This window comes from Excalfactoria chinensis, chromosome 1 (genome assembly GCF_039878825.1).
Source record: "Excalfactoria chinensis isolate bCotChi1 chromosome 1, bCotChi1.hap2, whole genome shotgun sequence".
NCBI classification, from domain to species: Eukaryota; Metazoa; Chordata; class Aves; order Galliformes; family Phasianidae; genus Excalfactoria; species Excalfactoria chinensis.
Genome location: NC_092825.1, coordinates 165,965,453 through 165,990,718, shown reverse-complemented (window position 1 = coordinate 165,990,718; position 25,266 = coordinate 165,965,453). Strand labels below are relative to the sequence as shown.

At 43.0% G+C, this 25,266-nt stretch overlaps 1 protein-coding gene across 2 annotated transcripts in view; it reads right to left on the bottom strand.

Moving 5' to 3' along the window:
• The window catches only part of SPATA13 (spermatogenesis associated 13), a 142,677-nt gene extending 121,892 nt beyond the window's left edge, over positions 1–20,785 (bottom strand). Inside the window, exon 1 of one of the 2 annotated variants that reach the window (XM_072326488.1) lies at positions 20,448–20,785. In XM_072326488.1, coding sequence (XP_072182589.1) covers positions 20,448–20,525 — 78 coding nt within the window. In that variant the 5' untranslated portion in view covers positions 20,526–20,785. The remainder of the gene's footprint in view (positions 1–20,447) is intronic. The other variant, XM_072326489.1, reaches the window with a different exon arrangement.
• Positions 20,786–25,266: the final 4,481 nt, after the last annotated feature.

Sequence of the window (25,266 nt, the reverse complement as noted above, 5' to 3'; positions counted from 1 at the left end):
AGCGTGAGCCAGCAATGTGTCCTCACAGCCCAGAAAGCCAATCATACCCTGGGCTGCATGCAAAGCAGTGTGGCCAGCAGGGTGAGGGAGAGATCCTGCCCCTCTGCTCTGTGCTGGTGATGTCTCACCTGGAGTACTACATCCAGATGTGGAGTCCCCAGGACAGGACTGACATGGAGCTGTTGGAGTTCATCCAGAGGAGGGCCACAAAAATGATCCAAGGGACAGAACACCCCTCCTATGAGGACAATCTAAGAGAGCTGGGGCTGTTCAGCCTGGAGAAGAGAAGGCTCTGGGGAGACCTGAGAGCAGCCTTTCAGTATATGAAGGGGAGGCTATATGAAAGATGGGAACAGACTCTTTAGCAGGGTCTGTTGTGACAGAATAAGTGGAAATGGTTCCAAACTAAAAGAGGGGAGGTTTAGACTAGACCTAAGGAAGAAGTTTTTTACAGTAAGGGTGGTGAGGCACTGGCATAGATTGCCCAGAGAGGTGATGGATGCCCCTGTCCCTGATAAGACTGGGCTGGATGGGGCTCTTAGCAACCTTATGGAGCTGTAGGTGTCCCTGTTCATTGAAGAACAGTTGGAGCAGATAGTCTTTAATGGCGCCTTCCAACTCAAACAATTCTGTGATCCAATGATTCTCTTTCAAAATCAGTGATCCAGAAGGAAGCAATGGACAAGTGTTCAAGGTAGCATGGGCAGAACAGGTCTGTTGTCTAAACCAGGCAGGCTGCTGTGTGCACTGCCTCCAGTGAACTCCAGCACTTGCGCTACCTACTTGTAACACTTCTTTCTGCATGGAGCTTTAGTTTACTGTGTTTTTTCTTTCAGCACTAAAAAATGCCTCCATTTGATTTGTAGGAAATGCCAAAAGCAGCTTACCTGCTGCCTAGAACATCTAAATAATGTCCCAAGTGATTTATAGGACTGGTAGGTAAAATAGTGATAAGACTGTGAATGCCAACACATAAAACATTTCCATTCAGTTGCTGATATTTTTACTGTGTGTAATCTCCGTAAAAACAAAATTTAAGCAACAGAACAGTGTATGGCTTGTCTTCCCTTTGCAGTGAACACGTGGCCACTGCCCACCACCAATGGATGCAACCACTTGCATCCATTTCTCAAACACCCCTACAAGCGCTCTGCTCAACCATTCACTGTGTTGTCTCCCCCTCTGCCCTTCTGAAGCATCACAGCATGTTTGGAAGGCTGCTGTGGAAAACCAGCAGAGTTATAACTGCAAATGTGGTAGAACAGATCCAATGAGATAGTGGCAGGAGACAACCAGAGGTTTTTGCTTCTGTTATTTTAGGATAAGCATGTGTGCCACAGTGCTGACTTTCCCAAGTGGATTTTACTGCTTCTGTCTTGCATTTTAATGCTTAAACATTCTATTCTCTCTGCAGGCATATGAGCTGGAACTCAGTGATGTGCTGGTATGACTGGAGAGCTTTTGGGCAAGAGAAAACTAAACCTTATTTAATGCATCTAAAAAGCTACAGATTCTCATCCATGCAACACATACAAACTCTTCTTCACTTTGTGTCCATACCTAGACTACTCCGTGCCGTTGTTTCTAGTAAGCAGAACATTTTCCCTCACCAAGCAATGAATTTTTTATCATGAAATCCTTCCAAAATTATTATTTCTACTCAAAGTGAAAAGAGACCGAATCCTTAGATCTACAAACTTTCACAAGCCTTAATATATGTATATACATTAATTTCATTTTATTTGAGATTCCCTAATCTTAAAGAGGCAAAAGCAAACCAAATGTATAACTTCTTTAACTTAACATCATCCGAACTGTTGTTTGCCAGTCCATCGTGATTTATTATTATTTTATTAGGGATAGTAAAATTTACAGTACAAAGAATTTTTGTCGTAAAACCAACAGACAGACTGTATTCTTAAACAAAACTCCTCAATCACAGTTATTAAACTAAGTCTAATCAGTGTCTTAACTCGTATGATTGCCTGTTTTGGGGCCCAAGTTACAAAGCCCTGTTAAGTGTAGCACAATCTGATTACTCAGCTTTGGACAGTTTGATGAATTTCATTTGCAGTAAACTCATAAGGGTAACATAGGCACAAAATATCTTTCTTTTGTAAGTACATACCAAGCTGCAAGTACTGTGAAGTAAATGAGACTGCAGTTGCCAAATCCTGGTGGAATTATAAAACCATCACATCTTACCATGCTTTACAGTAAACCTTTAAACTGAAAAATCCCCCTTCCACTCTGTAAGGTCATACCAAGACAAAGTTTATACATGCACACAAGTGCACTCTTTCTCCTTCAGCCTGCTGATGTGAGAGGGGCTCCAGTACCACCTCCTGTCCACAGAGAGCATAGAAAGAGAGGATATCTGCTCATCCACCCAGGCTGCTCATCCAGCCTCTTTCAGTGCGGTTCTGCACTGCATGAGGTTGCAAAGTGGCACAGCACAATTCAAACCTGCAATGCAAGGAAGAAGGCCATGTACAAGCCCAGCTCCATGTCAGATTCATGACATTATCTGCTAACAGCTACCAGAGGCCAGAGGAACAGGGGCCCGGTCATCCCAGTGCTCCACAACATCCAGAGCTCCGGGTTATCAAAATAAACCTCTTTAACTGAGAAAGGATTACAGACTTGACATGATTCAGTGCTGTTCTTCAGTTATTCTTTCAGGAATGATGGCACAAAATGGAAGCTTGCCAACATAAAGATGGATGACAGGAAGAGTTATTGTGGCAGCAGGTCACATCTGAAGCAGTTTCCAGCATACCACAGGAAATTGATTTGGATGAGAAAGAGGGCCCAGTACAAGCTTGGAAATTTTGTATTGGTGCTCTTCCCAAAGCGGATCACAGGTTTCAAACCTCAGGGGAGGCAGCTCATGCATATAACAAGATGCATACATTTTTAATCAGAACATGACCCACGGAAATATTCTGAGAAACAGAAGCCTCTATACTTCTCCACATGTGGAGACTGGCAAGAGGGGAAGGGGAGGGGAAGGTAGAGGAGAGAAGGACCAAAACCAAACCAAAACAATTACTGTGGCCCATATCTCAAACCTTCTCTAGAAAACAGTGTGGACAAGAAACTTAGAAAAAGGATAACTAGTGATATTCTTATCTATAGACAGTTCTTTGGGTGTCGGATCTTTCTCCAGGTACAAATCAATCCACTAGTCAACCCACATATAAGCCCTTCTCATAAATGTAAGAAAAACGTGTTCTCGGGGAACAAAATGAGATTATGTTTAGTCAGTGTTTTCAGTATCTAATTCAATTGAACCTCTGAATGCTCATCTGGAAATAGGAAGCAGAGAGCTTCATGAGGTCTTATGAGGACAGGAAATCACTGATCATGGGGAACTTGTTGCAGCTGTTCACCACTGCTGAAGATTAGGATGAAAGAAGGGAGAATGTAACCATACCGTCTACAACAACAGAAACTGAAATACTGGCTTCGGATTTGCACCTCTAAAGGAACTGTTAATATCACTGACTGAAAAATCCACAGTCAACATCAGTAGAAATCTGCATTTTGGGAATGTTGTCAGAAATCTGATGGAAAATGTAAGGCTTGTGTTACTGCTCTCTTAAGAGATCATAGAAAAGCAACAAAAGCATAAACTCCGTAGAGAATTTGGGGGGGGGGGGCATTCAACATAAAATAAATACTGTCCTTTAAGTGAAGGGAACAATTTCACATAGGGAATTAGAAATGTCATTCAGTTAGTCTGCTGAGAAGTATTTTCAGAGTGCTTTAAAAGTGTACCAGTACTCCTAAAGGCCGTTATGCAAATGTATCACTTCCCAAAATCAGCAAAACAAAAGCCCAGAAACAAGCCCTGCTGAAAACGTACCCAAATCTTGACCTTTAGGAACACAAAATCACAATGCGAGGCTTCAGCGCTAGATTGGCAGAAGGTTTGTTCCATTGATCCTTGTTCATGGTTTTGTGCTGATTCTTAGGCTGAAGCCTTTTGTTCTGGCATGTAGCTTCAGGAAAAGAGAAGGGATACAACAAAGGCATTGAGCTCTTGAAGGGGTCTTTTCATTAGGTTATTGCTGGAAACAAAGAGAAGACAATGATACTTTCTTCCTTCCGTATTCCTATTGTTTCAGTTCGGTTTGACTTTACGAAATGTGGCATCAAAGGGAAAATTAAACCTGTGACTAATGAAATTTCTGTAAAACAGAATCATTCGAATTAATTAGATCCACACTTTTGTTTCGCTTTCTTTTCTTCTTTCTTTTCCCCCAGAGGCAGCAGGAAGAATGTTGTTATTGTTCTGATGCTTTCTAATTAGTGTCCCAAAAGTGCAATGCTGAGAACAAGATGCTTCAGAAACCTGTGACTCATCAGCTCCTCTCTGAAAAACTAAACATGCAAAGAATTAATGAAGAATTTATTTATGCCTTTAATGCCAGAAACAGATATTTCAGAGGTCCCGAAAACAGTCCAAGCTTCACATCTCGCACTGTAAAACATACAGATCTAAGTAAGAAACCGAAAGCAAGAGGTAAAACTGGGGCACAATGCGCATTTCTGGGTACCCCTCAGCAGCGGCAGTGAACCACCCGTCCCATTGATGACTTCTTGGGACCTCTAGCGATGTATTCGCTAATTGCAGCATGAGGCTCCGTGAAAGCACCATCAGCGTCAGCTTGAGAATTTAGGTTTGCACATGTGTTTAGCATTTTACAAGTAAACAACCACTTCACCTGATCTAGATTAAGGGCGCTTAGAAACTCAGTGGGAGGGTATTTGGTTTGGTACTCAGTGAGAGATCACTCACAAACCCTCAGTCTGATGGGTTTTCAGCTCCCACACAGTGACCGGGGTCAATCTGATCAGTGTGTATGATTTGTGCCTAACCCCACTTTGACAGTTTAATAGGGCTGAGAAAGCGCATTTGGATTATTATCCTGTTTTAAAGGATCATTTGTAACTTGATTTCAAACAGCTATTTTTATAGCATTGGGGGGAAGGGGGGGGGGGGGGGGGGAGAGAGGAGGGAATGGCTTATCTACTGTGTTTGATTTCTAGCTTCCTCCATACTCTCTGACATTACTGAAAAACAACTACAGAAACACCGGAACACCTCAATAAAATAAAATAAAATTGGTTATTTGTAACACTGGAAACAAAATTCCTGCAGAGCTTTTGTTCTCAAAGGCTTCTAAACTGGCTGCTGGAGGAAATTTTCAGTAGAACTTAGAATTAGCCATAGAACTGTAGGATTGTTAAGGTTGCAAAAGACCTCCAATATCACCAAGTCCAACTGTCAGCCCAACCCCACCATGCCCACTAACCATGTCCCTCTGTGCCACATCTCCACATTTGTTCAGTGCCTCCGCAGCAGTTTGATGCCATTCCCATCCCAGTACAGCCAAACCACTCTCACTACCATGACAGTTCAGTGGGCCAGCTCACAAATGTTGAAAAAGATATGCCATATATCTTGATACGTTGAGGACAGCTGAAATCAGAGCTGCCTCATCTTTATATGTCAGACTGCATTTCTGTGACAGGAGCTGAGCCATCCCCACTGGTGGGGAGTTCTCATGTTGCAAGTTCATAGAAAGGTGTAGGGACCACTGCAGCTCTCCTGGAACACACCCTAAGCCTTGTTAAAGGAAATCTCTGTTTCAGGAGTTCATAAAACAGAATATTAGGTTATTCTAAAACAATCGGTAATCAGTAAGCTCTCATTGTGAATTCACAAAGAAGATGAACGTACCTGGTAGCAAAACATCTTCTTTCAGGAAGTCAAGTAAGTAGTCCCTCAAGCTTTGCTAATATTCTCCACACTTTTATACACAGTCTGAGGTCTGCTTTTAAATGCCACCTAGTTCTCACAGTTATAGAGGAAAAGGAAGCATGGAAGTCTTCTTTTTGAGGATAAAGTTCTGGTTCTATTAAAATCACAAGGAGATGCCACATATTATAATAGTTTTAGGGCTCTGATAATCGGATCTGCTAATATTGTGCAGGTTTCAAATCTATTTTCAAGTACTCATTAAAAATGAACTGCAGGAACTGTGCTTTATCACAAGTTCACATTCAGGTGTTACTGGTACAGACACTGTGATGAAGTGCAGTAACAGAAAAAATAGATCAAATAACAAAGGGATTTTCTTAAAAAACAAAGGCATTAAGACCATGGGATAGTTTCTTAGAAGATATACATATATATCTGTCACAGAATCCATTTAAAATTACTTACGGATCAATCTCCCACTCCCCGCTATAGACAGGATCTTTGTCTCTGGACTAAATGAGCACAGTGGTGGCTTGGATAGCAAGAGTGAAACTCGATGAAGCAGTCTGACTTTCACAAGAGCTCTCTTTGTGGTGTAGCTGAGGTCTGCTAACAGGAGCACAGGCCCTGAACTTCCAGTCCCAAGTGAAACAAACCCAGGTCACTGGGAACTAAATATATTCAGCTATCACATAGTCAGGTTAGCAGTTTATTCAGATCAAGCCTTAGTTTAGCTTAGGCAATTCCTTTCTCAGCACATCAAAAAAATACAGAAGTAATTATAGAATATGGGAGAAAGGGACTACTAAGGGCTTTGCTTACTAAATAACTTCTGTTTAAACTGAACTAGAATTACTGATTTATAAATCCTTTGAGACAGAAAATCTTAATATCCACGTAGCTTACATCAAACAGCATGGGGTTCCCTTATGAAAATAGCTTGTGAATGTTGAACAAATATAAAATTATTAAAGCAGATCTGTATGCACAGATATGTCAAGAAGTACCATATGCTACCAAGGCCAGCATTTTGCCTCAGACATTTTATTCCACTGCTATCAGTGTTACTATGGCTCAGTTTCAGCTCGAAAGCACAAGGGAGGTACAGTGTTGTACCCATCCTACCTGTGCAAAAATACACGTTCGGCCCACTTTGGTGGGCATATCCTACTGTAATACAACTGCTACTGTGCATAGACTGCAAACCAGATAATGCTGGAATCAGACCAGGTGATTCTTATTTGCTTTCCTCTCTCACATCCAGCAGGTAATTCCACAACTTTTGAAATGTTCCAGAGCATCGGGGACAGGAGAACAAATGGTTCAACCAGGACATCCTAAGAAGAAAAGAGAGACCAAGGGATACATCTCTGATCCCTCAGGGACAATGGTAAGAAAGCGTCCTTAAACCAGCTTCATGTAAAGGGTTTTACATTGCACTGCAGTAACTCTTTAGCTTAACATGATCTGTTGCTTTTCAGATCACAGTGTAAGTGGGAAGGCTGTATTCCCAGTAGCTGTAAGAGAATACACCTGCACATCCATTCTGTGACTTTTGATGAGGCATTATGTTGAAGCTTCCAAAAGAAATCTTCTCCCTTTCTGCTTGTCTAAAAGAACACAGCAGCTCCTCTGTTATCTGCCTGCATCTGTGTTCTAGTTTAGAAAACAGATCCAGCTTGGCTTGACACTAAATTAGATCTAAACAGAGTGATTCAAAGCCTGGCAATCTTCTCCCTGGATTCACAGAGCTTTAGTTCAGATGCTACGTGTCCAGAGCATTGTACCCTCTCACCAGATGACATACTCTATCCTGTGCCCACCAAGGGCAGTGGAAGTTAATCAGCTGTTGGAGGATCCTTCCCAGGATCCTAATTCAGCTTTGTCTCTGGCTTTGGCCATATTCAAAGAATTGAAATGATGAAAATTGCCTAAGTACTGGGATTGAGTCATTCTGCCTGTCACAGTCACTCCACTTTAAGTCAAAGCACACCAGGAGTTGTGGGAATTTGGACATGATGAGCTCAGCACACTTCTTGGAACTGGTGCTTTACTGTGTAAAGCATATGGATTTCAGAATGGAAAAGTTGTCAAGATATTGCAATAACCTGCAGCCACATGGGCATCAAACTCATAGTGGACATCAGGTAATGTTTGGATAACTTGCTTAATTCTTGCTGTAGCTTTTGGACTCTCTCTCTTTAGGACAAAAGAAAATAAACAAATCACAACACTGTGAAGATGCACCTTGCTAACACAGCTGTTTAGATAAACGCCTGTCTTTCTGGTTGTATGAGAAAACAGAGACACTGTCTCCACATTTTTGGAAATCCACAGTAATGATGATCAGATGCTGTAGAGTGAGGACTTCTTTTTGTTCATGGTAACTCCACATGCCTTGTTTCTATACCTGATGAGGAGCCTGTTACGTTCTCCAGTAGTTCCTCTCCGCTAACAACATGTCTTTTTTTACCATCAGAAAATACTTATTTTTTTACTTTTAAGGATGAGCTTTCATATGGCTGGGGAGACTTTAAAATGAATTTCTTCACAGTATTTAGAATGACTACTTTCTGCTTCGAGCATTAAAACAAATGAGAAAAGAACTACTGGGAAATCCCAATACAAACACAAGAAAAGGTCAGGCTTTCACAGTACATTTCCATAATTCATTAGAGATTCAATGCACACTGACAGTCTCCAGTAAATTGTCCTGCTGACAAAACTGGAAAGAACAGTGAATGGAACAAATTGAACAGCTCACAGCACAAGGACAGCAATGAGATTGCTAAACGGTACAAAATTAATTCCTCAGATGAGTTCTTGTGTCTCATATCCACGGCAGAAAGAAGGCAACAACGATATCCCAAGTGACTCGGGTCATCTTACTTGAGTTATCCATGAGGCTTTGTGTCTAAATTCTTCTAAATTATGGATTCAATAAGTTATAATTGGTCTCCTCCACTTAAAGCAGGAATTATGTTGCAATGTATGCCATGCAATTGAGAGGAGGCCGCAGCTTTCAGAAGCTGCTGAATACTTCTCTGTACCCTGGCTAAACCAGGCCTTTGTCCCGCGGCTTTGATGATTTTACTCTGTTGTTTCTTTATTTCAATCTGGTATCAATGACTCCCTCTTGCTGGTGAGCTTTGGGTGCAGAACTGGGCAGAATCTCAAAGCCCAGAGATCATTTATTAAACCTACATCCTTTCAGACTGGCTAAACATCAGCACAGACACGGACATTAGTCACCCTTATGACTAATGCTCATTAAAAACATTTTTAAACTCAGAAACACAGTAGCTCATATTATCCACCAGCTTAGACAACCAGTTATTTAGTTACTGAACTAATAAGCTGTGCATTTCTCACAGAGAGGAATCTTATCCCCCCCTCCCTTTTTATGAACTTGGTATTTGGTGATATCTAACCTGGGACTTGGGAATGCTTACCACCACTTGCATCAAGGTTCATTCTCTGGCTGAGTCTCACTTGTTTGTTGGAATAAGTCTTTAATATACTCCATCCTTTTCCCAAGCCTTAGCCTAACACGCTGCTTCTACTGGAAAAACACAAGTAGCTGAAGCTACGTGGGATCCAGGGCACAGCCTGGCATAAAGATGATGGAAGGACTGGAACCTTGGCACACTGTAGGTCATACTAAGCACACCATTTGGAAACAGTAGCAATTCTGTCCAGTAAAGGAAAACTGAGCACACCTAAACTTCACGAGTTTCCTCCATCAGTCACACTACCATTTAGTTCATTGCACAGAAACTTGGTCCTTATGGATCTGATTTAAGGAGATTCTTCAGTCACTGCAGTCTGCAACCAACGACCACTTCAGAGCTGTTCTCTGAATAAGGCCAAGAGAAAACTGTGAAAAAGTTTAACATTTTGACAAAATGAATCAGCTTCTATTTCAAGGATTCAGAAACTGAAGGGAATGATGCATGAGTTTCAGGATGGTTAATGTTTCCTGTAACTCAGAAACAAGCCCTGGTCTAAATGCCATTGAGGTAATGGGCACTGGACCCACTGAGTACTGTAGTTCTCTCAAAGTACAGAGATTCATTGTGCTTAGGAGTCATTAGTTAATGGTTATAGTAGTGTACGTAATAATATCCCACTGACATAGTTAATCTGAGTTTTTAGAGGGCAAACAATTCTTGCATACAACTGAGCCTGTCACTGCTTTCTAACAGATTGATATAGGTCAAAATGGCAGCTTTTCAAAGCAAAGAGAGGGTTTGCTAATGGTGAACCAAAGAAAGTGAAAGAGAGTATATTTATATTAGACATTAGAAAGAAATCCTTCACTCAAAGGCAATGAGGCACTTACTCAGGATACCCAGAGTAGCTGTAGGTACCCCATCCACAGAGGTATTCAAGGCCAGGCTGGTTGGGCCCTGGGCAGTCTGATTTGATGGGAGGTGCCCCTGCCCATGGCAGGTTGGAACTGGATGGGCTTTAGGGTTCCTTCCAACCCAAACCACTCCATGTTTCTACAAAATTATTAAACCCCTTATAGTCTACAGGCTGCACACAGGCAAGTTCCTGACCTCCCAGACCACAGCTTTAGGGTCCTGTGTTTGCAGGAGATGACAGTGCTGTCCCCAGATGAATGAAGTAGAGGCCACAGTGTTAAATGGTGATGCCAACATTTCTCCTTCAAGACAGAAGTCAAATTTTGACACACAAATGAAAGAAAATATTTTTACAAGTGATTGTTTTAGTAACTTTTAGTCTATATAAATCTCCTGGCAATGCATTAGGAACTTAAAGAGGTTTAAATGATGAAAGCCTCTCAGCTTATCTTTCAGCTTACCTAGAGTTACAGCATTTATCCAGAGCTTGGTTATATTATTGCTGGAAGGGTGATGAGACAGAGGACAGATAACAAGAAGTCTACCAGACTACATGCTCTGTACCCTGAGCTATCTACATACCTCAGTGTTTGATCCAATTTACATAGTGACTGATAAACTTTAAGTGGAAAACTTTTGCTCATTTCAGTTTCTTCATCTAAATACTGTATTTTCCTTTAGTCAGGCCATGCTGTGCATATCCCAGGCGTGGGGTGGAGCAAGTTGAGGGTGGGACAATCAGTGTAGCCATGCATCCCCCATTCTGTCTGAGCAACGTGGTCCTTAGAAACCCTCCCTCTGATTTTAGGAGTTGATTTGATCTTATCTGACTCAGAGCCAGGTAAGACTGCTTTGTCATAGAGGTTTGAGAGAGGAATGCTTGAAAGCACCAAAGGAAATAAACAGCATGTTCCCTCCAGAGGTTTGCAAGCCTCTCTGTTCGTGCTTTCCCTGAACAGCAGAGCAGTGTGCCTGCTGGAGTCAGCTTCTCTACTACCTCATCTGTCATCACAGGAGACAGCAGGAGGGACGCTTTTCCATTTCTGGGTTCAGTTAATAAGATCTGGGGGACTCCACACGGTACCTTACTGGGATCAGTAGCAGCAGTGGGACCAGGGCAGCCTGATCTGTCAGTCATGGATTAACTGGCCAGTTTCCTTGTGAAACAGGTGAGTAGTATTGATAGCAGCAAGAAGATGAGGCAAAGGATCATTTCCCTCTGGTTGTAAATGAAGACTTTTTAACTTACTTGTCTTTCTCTCAGGGAGGAGGTATTGCCTTGGGACATTTTTGTCTGAAGAGCATGATGAGCTTCAAAGACACAGCTAAACATTCCCTGCTGCTGAGAACGATTTTGCAAAGACCCAGTGAGATTTACAAGTCTGACTAAAATTTGCTGGCATTGTAAGAAACTTTAATAGGATGCAGACAAATAAATGTTTCCACCACATTTTGTGAACATGTTGCGAGCTAAATGATATCTGTAATCCATTTTCTTAATTGGCTTCTCCCGGTATTTGGAGGTCCCTATCCCTGCTGCAGGGGATGCTCAAGTTCTTCTACAGCTGCAGCTAAATTATGATTTACTGAATGGCATATTAAGGTAAACAGAGACATATTCCTTTAATTCTGCAGGTCGTGATGTGATTCACAAGAGGTCTCATCAAAAGTTAAAAATGAAACTGTCATCAGTCAGAGTTCTTTCAATGCCAAGTGAATGCCGTACAGCTCTCACTTCTGCCAAGAATTAGGCTAATTTCAGAAAGAGCAGAGGCCTGGACACAGCTTTATAGTTGTGTTGTATAAACATGACAGCAGGCTGCTCATATTGCAGGAACTCTGTGTCTCACCCATCCCCGGACCATCTCACTCTCATTTCTCACATGCCACATCATGTCTGAACTGAAGTAGAAAGCACTTTAGGACGGGGACCACATTTTTCATGATTGGTAAAGCACCTAGGATGCTTTTAGCTGCACAAAGATAAGGGGTATTCTACAAAGAGAAATGAACTATCACTGTAGGAGGTTTCTACACTCAGTGCTATGTTTGTGACTGCCTCTTTAGCAGTAATTGTGGGAAGAGCTTTGGATACTGTTAAATGAGGCATTAAGTGGCTACGAGAGTTGCAATACCCCTGCACTACCATGATTACCAAGCACTACACATCTGCTCAGGAACAGAAACTGAATCTCGTGGGTAAAACACATAGCTGCTCTACCATTCCATGATTTATTATTACCAGAGTCAAGATCTCACATAAAGCGGGTTTGTTCCTTGCAATCAGAGCCTGATGCTTCAGTTCCACAAGACACCTCCCTCAGACCTCCCTCATACGCTCACTTCTTTGCTTTGTTGTGTGCCATCATCTTTTATGGTCTTCATAATGCTCAGATCAACACTTCTTTAACAGGGTCCTTGAATTCCCCGGGTTTCTAGCCATTCTCTTTGGTGGCTGCATTCAGTTTCTATGCATTGACTCTTTCCCTATTATTTCTTACCCGGGTTCATCTTGCAAAGCTATAGTCTCTATCCTCTAAAGTCTCAGTGAGACAATAAAGGATGACTGAAGGTAGAGATGACGTCAACTAACAACTGCACAGATCTAAAATCAAAACATGCAGACATTATACCTGCTCAGGCCTAGAGCCTGCAAGTACAAAGGTGATCCACCAATGCTTTTGAACAGATTTGAACCACCAGTGAGTTTGGTAAACTGGAACTTGGCTTCTGTTGGCTGTGACGCTTCTGATGAAGCACTAGACTCCCACTCACCACACTGCCAGCCCGTGGTGTTACAATCACAGGCACTTGTCTTCTTCCATTTCCAGCTCTGTCAGATATGTGGTTAAGCCCACCGATACCAAGATCTTTCCCAGCATGTTTTCTTACTGAAGAACAGCGATGAAAATCTCCCAAACAGAACCTTGGATTATCCCTGGAACAATCTGATCATCTCCTCTGCCTACAGCTAGCACACTGCAGTGCTGAATGACTGAAACAGCTTCAGCAGGGCAGGGCACATTCAACACGATATATATGAACACAACACAGCTTTCTGATTTCAATGGAGCTAAAATGATTCACACCAGCATTAGGACTACCAAAGGTGCAAAAAGACATTTCTAATAATTGCAAGACTTAAATCCGAAGCAGAACCTTGAAGTCCTCAGATACACAGCATAACCACTGAGTGAGGTACAGCTAGTCCATCAGCATTCTGCACTGCTTTCCAGGGCAAACTGCCCTGCACAAGATGCAGCACAATACAGTAATTGAATTTGTTCCTTTCTCCTCTCAAAACTCTGAATGAGAAAGATGTTCTGGCTCTGATCAGGATAAGAACTGGAGAAAGAACACATATTCATGCCCATAAAAAGCCATTGCCTTGTTTCAAAAGGCATTTCAGAGACCATTTTTCATGTCCAGCAAATAAGCATAGAGATCATTCCAAGCGTCCAATCGGAGAACAGAACCAGCTCCTCAGGATTCTGATCACCCACCCCTTAATGATGGACAAATGAGCATAACAGGAATGCTTTGCAGGAACTGCCTGCAGAACTGACCAATGTTTGCATGAAATAGACAAAGAACTTCCAAATCTCCAGAAAACAGTAATGGCAAAATGTACGCAGCAACTTGCCACAAGTTGTTTGCCCAGCTGTATCCAGTGCTGTGCTACAAATGAAGAGACACTTCCTTCTGGGAATCACAGCACAGTTTAGCATTTGTCCTGCCTCCCTCTTTTCCTCTCAGCTCAGCTGCTGTAAAGAAAAAGAAGCTGAGAAGTGTTGTCACAAGCCATAAAATTAGAACAGAGTAAAAGAAAGTCTCAATCAACAGACCACATCAAACAGAAAAGAACTAGAACTGGTAGGGCTCAGAAGAAAAACAAATAAATGACCAGAGACAGTCTCTAGGCAAAGTACCCATTCTGAACTTTCCGTGTCTTCATTGAAAAGACAAAGGGTCAGCACACACAGCCAGAGCTGACCCACAGCAGTTTTGATTCTGTCATGCTGTTCTGAATGTTGGTCATTTGCGACATTGCAAATAATGGCCCCTTTTTGTCACCGCAAGAACAATAATACTGACACCAAAATGCTTTTCATGCCATTCAGTGCAAGTCACTGCAGGGATTTTGTTCTGCTTCATTCTTCTGTCCCGATTGCTGCAATATTTCCCAGGACATCCGAAACATTTGGTTCTGTCCTTCTTCTCCCTTGTTCCAAATTGCACAACAATTTTGTTTACAGCTTATTTCTGGAAACAAGTGACTCCAGTGAGGCGGTTGCAGTCAGACAGCCCCAGCCAGGGACCACAGAGGATGGAGATGTGTGCTACCACCTGCTGGTGAAGTTGGGTTGGAGACTGAATGATCATATAAACCTGTTTGCTTTTCTGCCTTTATTACCTGGCCCCTTTTGAGTCATATTCATTGAGGGGTTTGATATGAAGCTGAGAAAAATGCTGTTTTTGCTGTGGGGCAAGAAGCCAGAAAAGCCAGTTGCACTGTAGCATAAGCAAGTAAGCAGGGACAGATGAAGGGAGGGATTTCAGCCCTTTATGGATGAGCAGATCCATGGTAGCAATAACTCTCAGAAGCTGTGAAGCTCAAAGGTATGTAATAAAAGGCAGAGAGCCTTGGTCTACCATCACAGCTTGAGGTACTGAAGCTCTAGTGTTATTGCTAGGAGTAATAAGTCATCACCTCAGGAAGTACGTGCTTCTATGGCAGAAGCTCCCAAATAAGACATCCTAATCCCAAGTGTGGCAATGTCTGGCTGCTGAGAGAAGAATTTGGGGTCATAAACTACCACCAGTCAGATAATACTGTGAAAAGAGAAAGGAGTTTGTGTATCTTCTTTTTGGCTGCATCCCAAAGAGGCAAAAACAACTGACAAATACATAAAATGGGATGCCGTGCACCCAAGAGCAAAGAGACACCTTGTGTGCTAGTGAGCAAGGTTCACTGCGGCTGGTGTAAAAACAGCTGCTAAACATATTGAAGAGGTCCTTAAAAACAGGTAGAAAAAGCTTTCAGGAGAGCAATTGCTGTTTCTGGATGCTTATCAAAGAACTTACACTTGGAAGAGTTTAGCAACTCTGTATTTAACAGAAATGAAGTTCAAGGAATAATGCTCTACTCTGGTAAGCTGTAAACAACACCCAATTTAAGGAATAAAGTGACATGCTTCCTCACAGGTGCTGAGCATTCTCAGCTCCATCACCTCCTGACTTCACTAGGATCTGGGCAGCAAAGCAGCTCCTTGGACTAATTTAGACTTCCTAGATTAAGCCCTAGAGTAATCTATTGCTGCATGTACCAGTCGTGCTGCCCTCCCTCTGCCCTTGCTTCTCTACTGCTGAACAGCGGGACTGAATGAACATCACAGACCTGTCTGATTCTATGCATTTCTGGATGCATTCTGAATCACATTCATGTAAAGGTTTGGCAAGAAGCTGCTCCCAGGCAGAGAAGCTGTGCATTGAAACCCACTTCCACAGCCCCCTCCTGCTCCACAGCCACCAGTAGGAATTTTTCTGGTTTTCTTATCACAGAAACTGCTCGTTTTGTAGGACTGAAGCATCACTCTCATATTCCCAGGAAGGAATCATCACCATTCCTTCACAACCATTTGTATGACAGGACTCTGCCCCAGCATCTGCAGCTGGCAGGGACAGTGAACCATTGTGCAGCATCTGAAAGTTGGCACTGTGCTTGTGCTGGCTTCCAACAGCCTGCAAAGAGCCCCAAGCCCATTCATGTATCCGTGTCAGGCAGAGAGCAGCATCAAGCTGGCAAAAAACCCCTGAGACAGGCCAGTTCCCATCAGGTGAACTTCCTGAGCTCAAATAGAAAACCACAGAGCTGCAGTTTTGTGTTCCCACCAGCTCCTAGAGTTCAAATGTTACCCAGCAAAACAGGACTGTAAGCAGGAAGAGAAAGTCAATGGGATTCACGTGCAGCCAATTGAATGAGTACACTCTGCGTCTATACTTGTTTGTATCTTGTGAATTTGAACTGCACTCATCTAAGCAGAATCATAGAATCATTAAGGTTGGGACAGACCTCTGAGATTGTCCAGTTCATGATTGTCCAACTCTTTAGCTTTCCTGAGCTACACTGAGTGAAGAGGAATTGTCTTGGGCCATGTTGGGTCACTCTTGGGTCAGTCTGAAAGCAGTGGCTTCTCTTTATTTCCATGGATGCTACAACAGACATAAAGAGCACAGTAACTCTGTTTGGTAGAGCAAATTTTCAGCCACAAAACAATGCTTTTCAACACAGTTACCACCATTAGCTCTGCATTTTCACCAGCAATGAGCAAGAGCCTGCGTGACACGCTCAGCAAAATCTGCACCAGTGCAAGTGCCCTGCCATCACCACTGCTGAAATGCACCACCCACTGCCTGACTGTGCTCACATCCACTGTTTGGTCTCCATAAACGTTCAGCAAGCACTGATGAACGTCATTGGGTGACATTTTTCCTGCATGCAGAAATTCTGTGACACACCTTTTCTTCACATGCACTTCCATCTCAGATGCCATTCTGTCAGATCTCCCCTCTGCTGCCATCTGTCTCATGGCAACAAAATGCAATGGGGTATTGGTGGGAAGGTTCCATCTCTTCTGCCATATCACCAACATCCACCTCTGACATTGCGAGCTATCATCATAAAAGTGGAGGCATTACTTTCAGAGCCCTTGTAAAATGTATATTTAGTAACAAGACATTTTAACTTTTAATATTTTTATTAAAACATTTAAAAAGAGAGCAACAAAACCATAAAACTACTTGATACTTGAAATTGTTTTTGTGAAACTGAAGCATGAGTTGGTTTGATGGCAGTGATTGTAATTCTTGGTGAGTTCTCAAGGTGTTTGTCAGAGATTTTTGACAATAATTTCTCATGAATTTCTGTACTGCCAAAAAGCGACGATATGAATAAGGAGCGACTGTGAAGCAAGGAGTACTTCTGTCTGGTAAGAGAGGGTATATGAAAGTCTGCTTTGTGGTTGCTGTGTGAGCGATAGGTGTGCTCAGTGGGGTAGAGCCACCACCACAATGTCCCAACAACAGGAGGAGAGGGGGGGGGCATGTTGAGAGCTGTACTGGACAGCATACAGCCTGCAGGGTTGAACAACCCTGATCTAGTCCAACCATTCACATGCCACCAGTATCACTCACTAAACCACGACCTTCAGTACTACATCTATACATTTCTTAAACATCTTCAGGGACAGTGACTCCACCACCTCCCTGGGCAGCCTGTGCCAGTGCGTTACCACTCTTTTGGAGAATAAATTTTTCCTAATATCCAACTTGACCTTCCCCTGGTGCAACTTGAGAACACTCCTTCCCATTCTATTGCTGTTACCCAGCAGAAGAGGCCCATCCCCACCTCACCACATCCTCTTTTCAGGGAGTTGTAGGGTATTTCTGTCCTCTAGTTAGGAAATATGTGGTAGGCATTTGTTGGTGTACCAATAGCTGTATGTTATCCCTTTTTAAATCAAGATGTGCAACACAAAGAGGTGCAACTCTAGAATCCCCCACCCTTAGTGGAAAATGATGGAAAACACAACAGTGATTTACATGAGCAATATCTGAAAAGCCCTTTGGAGAGAAGCTCTGGCTGAGCTGACAGCAGCCCCAGCCTGATCTGTGCAGTGCAGGCACATCATCACACAGCACTCAGCTCCTGCTCCTACCAGCTCCACACCCGCTGACAGCTTGAGAAGCGTCAGCAGCCAGTTCTCTGAGGAGAAGGCAAACAAGCAGAGCTGTGAGAAAGAGCAGCCCCATCCCCTCCTCCAGGCTTCAGAACAAAGATCCTTGTGGTTTATAATCAAGATGCTTCTCTCTTTGGTGTTCCAGGCCCGGTGCCTACTTGAAAAGGCGCGTTCAACCCTGAGCCCTTCGCACTTGTCAGCAGCCTTTCAGCTGTCACCTCCCTCATCCTTCCTGTACCCATGCCCTCCCCCCACTTCTAATTAAACCAGTTTTTACGAAACAATATTTTGACAAAAGCAATGAGCTTCGTGCCCTGCAGACCGTGAAATGTCTGCAACAGGAGTCCTGCCTTTCTTCCACGGTTTATGAAATATCATATAAATGAATATTATACCTACAATCAGAGCAGGCTTTGGCCTGAATACTTTTCACCAGTATTTCTAATTAGAAATTAATTTCTGACAGAAATAAAAGCTGCATAGCAGGATAATGATCTGGGACAAAGCTTGCACCACTCCTCCTGGCCTCAGGAGGTCTGCAGCACAAGCCCACATCCCACTGGCCTTGCCTGCTTTTCATGCTATGGTGCACGCAAAGGCAGAACATTTCACACTATCTCCAGGCTGGGCCACTACTTTTGAGAGAAAAGGGCTTAGCAGTCTGAAGGTAGATGTCTCTCCACCCTCCCTACTCCAGCAGCGATGTGACCTCTTCCAGCTTTGAAGGATTTAGGTTAACTCACAGTACCAGAGCTGTTCTGGCTGATATTGGGACATGAGCAAGGCAGGGTTGTGGGGAAAACATATTTTTCATCAGCTTCTTACTATGAAAGTTAGAAGGCTTGCGTGCCTGAAACCATGTTGGATTTTTCCAGCTGTAGGAACTGATCAGTAAAAATGTTGCCTCCCTCCACAAAGCCTTTCTTAGATTAAATTAGAAGGTTATTTTTTTACTGCTGGCTTTGCATCTCATTTGCTTTTCTGTGCTCACTTTTTCATATATTCTTACTTAGTTCATCAGTAAACATACTACATTTCAGGAAGATCTACTGCACCACAACTTCTTTTAACTTTTAATTTTGAGCATTTGCTCTTGGTTGCACATTGCACACACTGTCAAATAATATAAACTGCATAAACAACAGAACTGGAGAACTGGAGAAGTGCCGCCATGTGCAGTTTTCAGTACTTGCTCATTTGTTCCAGAGGGATTTACTATGATGCACTTACATCTAGTGGCCCTCATCAACAGAATGATGAGAAAAATGAGCAACAGAATACAGCACTATCCACATCTGCAGAGTACCAAAAGCCCAGAAGCCACAAGTAGGAAGGAGCAGCACAGCATGCCATGATCTCAGCCCATTTCCCATTGCAGTACCCTCCTCTATATGCCCATATATGTATATACTGAAGAAAAATTCTGTAACATTCCTTTCATGTGAATTTTATTCCAAAGTCTCTTTGCCACCATTTTTATGTAGGGTATTATGCTACAAATAGTACAGATCTGGTCTGTGGCTACACTGTGCCAGGCACCTTAAAGAACTTCCAGTAACAGATTCTGAGCTGTGTCTGCCTCATAGGCCAAAAGAAAAGACAGGTCAAAGTCTGAGAAGGAGATACAGCAGGGGTATATGACAACTACCTACGCAGTGTAGTGAATCATGCAGAGCTGAAGCAAGAGCAGTTACCCTGCTCCGTCACAGTATCTGGTTTCTCCTAATTGGCTCACAACTTAAATGCCTAAAAACAGATAAAGGTAACCTTCCTACAGCCACTGCTCTGTAAATAATTGAGTTTCAAATGAAGTTTTTAAAGTAGCACTTCACAAGATAGCAGGTGGGTTCATTCTCCAGCTGCACTACCATGAAAGCACACACTCACTGACAGAGAAAGGAAAGGCAATGCAGTCTGTCCCAGCTCATCCTGACAGTGCTGGGATCCATAAGATGAGATAGGAATACACGTCTCAAAGAAATGAAGATCTGACCTGAGTCTCCGAATGGGAATAGCAGCTGATATGCAAAGCAGCTCTGGCTTCTGCCACATTTTATCACAACCACATGTCAGGTAATTTGTGTCTGTAGAGCTGTTGGGCTTTTTTGCTTCAAATCCTTTATTATAAGGATGCAAATTTGCTGAATTTATCATAGCTTGGTACAGCTCACATATCCTTTTAATCCTCGTTATCTAGGAAGCTTGAAAGTTTTCTGCAAACATAGTTCTCTCCTTACAGAAATGACTAACTTTGTGTGTTTACACACCTCTCTGCATTTGCTGTCGCTGTAAATACAGTAGCATTTCCAGACTGAAATGAGGAAAGTGTCTATGTGTTTGAATATTTTGGAAGTCAGATGACAGAAGCTTTAAAAGGCAACTAGTAATCTGTTCTCTAGGCTCAGATCCATTTAGTCTGACTAGTTCCAACCAGTCGTGTATACGCCATTTTGCAGCGCAGCTCCTTTAAAATGTTATCACTCCCCTTAAAATTTTGTCAACATGGTTCACAACTTAAATTGTCATTCCCTGTGCTGCCAGCATGGCTGTGCGATGCGTATCTGAGCTTACCTTCCATGTGACGGAGGGGCAGGCTGCCAAGGTGAAGGTAACTTTCTCTGTCACTACATTGAAGGTGACACGAAACATGGTTTGTATTCCAGCAGCCTCAGATCCACGGTAGAAATCCCTGGTGACGGTCACACTGCTCACTTGTGTACATGCTGCCAGGCTCCTGTCACGCTGTGCTATACATGCAGCAAACCCATAACGTTATGATCAAAGCTGAAGCCTGAACCAGCTGTAAGGGTCCAGCTTTTCCCAGCAGCCTCACTCCTGTGTGTCAGGACTAATCAGATTAGCTGGTTTTACTTGTCTGAGTTGGGACTAACAGGTTAGCACAACAGTTTGGGTGGGGGAAGGGAGCAGCAAATAAATCAAATTAGGGCATTTACTAAGCAGCTGAGATTTCCTTCCTGCTCGCCTTTGTCTCTTCACAAGACTCACACAGAGCCAGGACAATGCACTACAAAAATGGAGCTTTGTTTTAGAGCAGCTCTTTGTCTATGGGAATTTCTCTAATTTTGCCTTGATGTGATTCGTTTTTGGTTGCCAGCGATCACCAACAGGAGATCTCTCCCCTAGTGGCCTGGATGCTGTGCAGATAAACAAGCCCCACGCAGAAAAGACGAGCATTGTGCTTTTTTCATCCCACACTACCACCAAGGCAACACACTGGCTGTGCCAAGGGATCTGTCACATGGGCTTCCCTGCACAGGGCTGGGTAATGGGGGTGACAGACAGCCATACTTCAAAACTAGGGACAGGACAGGACAGTGAGCAAGTGATGAACCCCAACCCACTTCAATCAGAGAACTTTACGTCCTTCCGACTGAGGCAGATCTATCTTCGGGTGAAGGAAAATGAAGAAGACAAAAGAAAGAAAGCAAATCAAGTAGTGTAGGAGCCCCTTCCTGCCATTATTAGTGGCTGACTGAATGCATGAGCTCTGCATTACCTGGTGTAGGAGACACTGTGCGAGGAAGATGCTTCCCTGATGAACACAGGAGGTGCAGTCAGCTCTGCCTGATATCATCACATAACACTACTAGCATGCAAAGACAGAGTTAGTTTGGAAAACATCTCTCATCTGTATTTAACAGGTCTGTACTTCTAGCTAATTTCCTACCCTGCCAGTGGAAGAAGATGGGTAGGATCAACTGCCCTCAACAATTGCCTCTTTCTCACCATTTACTAAAGAAAATCATCCCATATGTTGTCATTTCAGAAGAAAATGACATGACATGAGATCAATACATTCCTTCAAAATTTCTATTAAGGGTTCATAGATGCAGTTTATTTCTCCAACTTGCTCGGTGAGACTGCTCTGTGACTTAGACAGTTGTTAGCTGCAGAGTGAAGAGGTCATCAAAATGCCCTGAGTTTTGCTAACTACTAATGATTCTATGAGCGACGGTTCATGATGTTGGAAAGAGGCCATTCTGAGAACCTCTTCTTCTCACTAATGAATTCCCACATTCATACAGCAGTCATACTGATACTGGACAGATTAGACTTGCCACAACTCACAAAGGGGAGTAATACATTGACAGTCCAACCCTGTAATAATTCACTTATCCAAATAATCTAATTCTTGTGGCCTTGAAGAAGCTGTGGAACAAGCCAAAGCTAAGGAATTGCACCAGACCTTTTAATGACGGCATATGGAGAGCTTGCTGTACTTCAGTGCCTGTGTTAGCAGAAGTGTAGCCTGTAGTGTGTAAAGGCAACACAAGCTATGACACAAAACTATTATTCAAAATCCAAAAAATATACATATATATATATATCCTCACAGCTCAACTCCCAGTACTAGAAAATCTTCCAAGAAGGCCAACAAACCAAGCAGCCAGTGCCAGTTACCTTCAACATGAATAAGATGCGATAGGATAATTTTGTAGGAAGCCCATTCTGAACGCTGCCACACAGATCTGATGTTCACCTTTAAATAACCCCATCCCTGGAGGACAGGCAGGATGAGACCCTGGACAGTCTGATGTAGAGGATGGCAATCTTACAAATAGCACACAGATTTGAATTGAATGGGCTTTAACATCCCTTCCAACCCAAGCCAATCTATGAGTCTATAATAACAGAATGATATGTCCTGTCACATATGACATGATAGACTAGATGGACAGAAGTCATCTGTTTGCTGGGATTAAGTGTTAGGTGGGCTTTGTGTTTCCATAAAGGGAAAATAAGATCCTGGCAAATAATGTCCTGATTATCATATATTTGTGCATTTCTGAAGAGACTCACACAGCGATATGGGCTTCTTTTCCCTCTACAACTGACTTGCTTTTCCTGTGGTCTGCTTTCATTTACTCATCCATTTAGATCTGTTTTAGCCTATTCAATCATCAGGCAATGAAGTGGAGGCAAAATAAAATGAAGTGTTTTCTTGCTTTAGTTTTATAACCAATATGATTTAAGTGTAGGTTTACTGAGAATCTGAAGAAGAAAGTTCCCTTTGTGAGCAAAGATTCATTTCTGAGACAGTTTCCCTGTAAACTGTCTTCCAGTTGCCAGCAATGCTGCTGTTCCTATAAGAAACTGTTGTAACAGGCAGTAAGGCTCAGGTCTTGATCCCTTGATAATTTGTGCCACAATGATAGAGAGAATTAAATATAAGGGAATGAAAACCACCAAACTAGATGCTCAGCCAACACAGTACACATTTTCCTCCTCTCTCCATTTTGCTTCACTGCGATACCCTGCTCCTTTGTATCCTCCTACTTTATGATTGATACCGAAGTTTCATGTCTTCATTTGTACTGTAAACTCCTCAGGGCAACATTTTATTTATTATACATATAGCCCCAAACTTTTGCCTGAGTACTAGCAGGGCCTCTGGAGCATTGCTGCACTGTCAGTCGAGCTCAGCTTATTAAAACAAGCGGGTGCTGAGATCATGCATTCTTATCTACTGCCTTGAAATATTTAGAGAAGGTACTCCTCAGATATATTTTCTTCTGTTAATCCAAAGACATGCGTAATACTTTTATTTGAAACATGTACTTTCAATACGCTGAATACACTGATGTAACAGATTACATAGGACAGTCACAGCTGGGAGCTTAGTGACAAGTACTACTTTATGGCATACTTAGAAATACCCACTATGGATCATTATTCCACTTCCCTTTCCCTCCAATACTATCTATATGCCAGCATGCATCCTGTTCTTTCATGATACCCCACACTTTTCTTCCTTCTCAAAGAAACAATGAGATCCAGCAGCATATCTCAGCATGGCAACACAGATTCTGAGCTCCATCCAAAAAGGCAGATTACCTGTCAGCTCTAGCAAACAAGAAAGATTAACTGAGACAGCAATATTCTGTGCTCTTCCCATAGACAGATGTGGCTTTCATGCTGTGAAATTTATGTGTTATTGCATCCTGATACTGTCCTACAGGTCAGCAGTGTAACTCTCCTCTGGATACTCAGCACTGTGCTCATTTTTGGGCCCCTCACTACAGGAAAGACACTGAGGCCCTAGAGTGTGTTCAGAGGACAGAGCTGTGAGTGGTCTGGAGCACAAGTCTTATAGAGAGCAGCTGTAGGCTGTAGCAGCTGTAGGACATTAGGAATAAATTCTTTACTGTGTGGGATGTGAGACACTGGCACAGGTTGCCCAGCAAGGTTATGGATGCCCCGTCTATGGAAGTGTTCCAGGCCACGTTGGATGGGGCTGCAAGCAACCTGATCTAGTGGGAGGTGTCCCTTCCTACAGCAGAGAGGTTGGAACTAGGTGATGTCCCTTCCAAACCAAACCGTTCTGTGATCCTGTCACATATAGATGTATTAATACTCAGAGATGATCGCAACAAGGAAACCCTCCCCAAAAAAGTTTGTGGTATAGATTGCATGAGATGGAAGAAGCACTGTGGGTTTAATGAATCAGAAAGTTTATTTTGAAGATATATATATATTTTAATTCTGTGATAGCTTATCACTGGTTGTCTGGGGTTTGAAGAAAGAAAGAAAGCTGACATTCTTCATCGCTTGCAAACTTTTATCCCTGGTTTCAGGAGCATGCTCAGTTACGGTCCTTGCCTCCTCTTCTGGATGGAGCGTCTCAGGTATTTCAAAGTTGGGTCCACTCATCTTTTTTAGATTCTTATTCATTCCTTATCTTCAAAGCTCAATTGTAGACAGTCCATATGGTCCTGCAAGATGCTGATGTATGTGATATTCAAGGTCCTGACTTCATTCTAAGGCGGGCAGACATAAACAGCTGTATTTTAAGAACGTCCATGTAGGTAGGTCTGTGGTGGGGTGTGTAGCTGGGAGATGCTGTGGAGCTGACACTGTCCATGCAGCGCAGATCATCAGACCCTGTAGGACCACAGAGCGGAGCAGAGCGGGGCGTGTGCCTTCCTCATGCTTCGGCTGGTGCCTCGTCCAGGTGCAGACATGGACGGATAAGAAGCTGCCTGTGCTGACCTCTCCTGCAGGCCCCTGCTTACTCAGTTGCTCATCTGACAGTCATTTCCACATCCATGCGTTGAAAGGGCCACTGCAATCAATAACTCTAGTGCCAGAACCTGCAGTAGGGCCAAGGCTCAACAAAATGGTATAAAACACTGGGGTGAGAGCAGGGGGATCCTTGGGAGCTTCCAAGGTCCCACAGGAAGTAGAAGGCGTACTGTCTGTGGCTGACTTATCTGTTCAGTATGTCAGCATGCAGACCAGGTGAGAGATGAGGATAGGTGAGTGTCCTGCTCAGGTTCCATCTTTGGATGCCCATCTGGAAGGCACATGGGAAGGAAGAAAGGAGCAGAGATATGCCCAGGTTCCCTTTGCTGCCCTCCACAGCATTGCC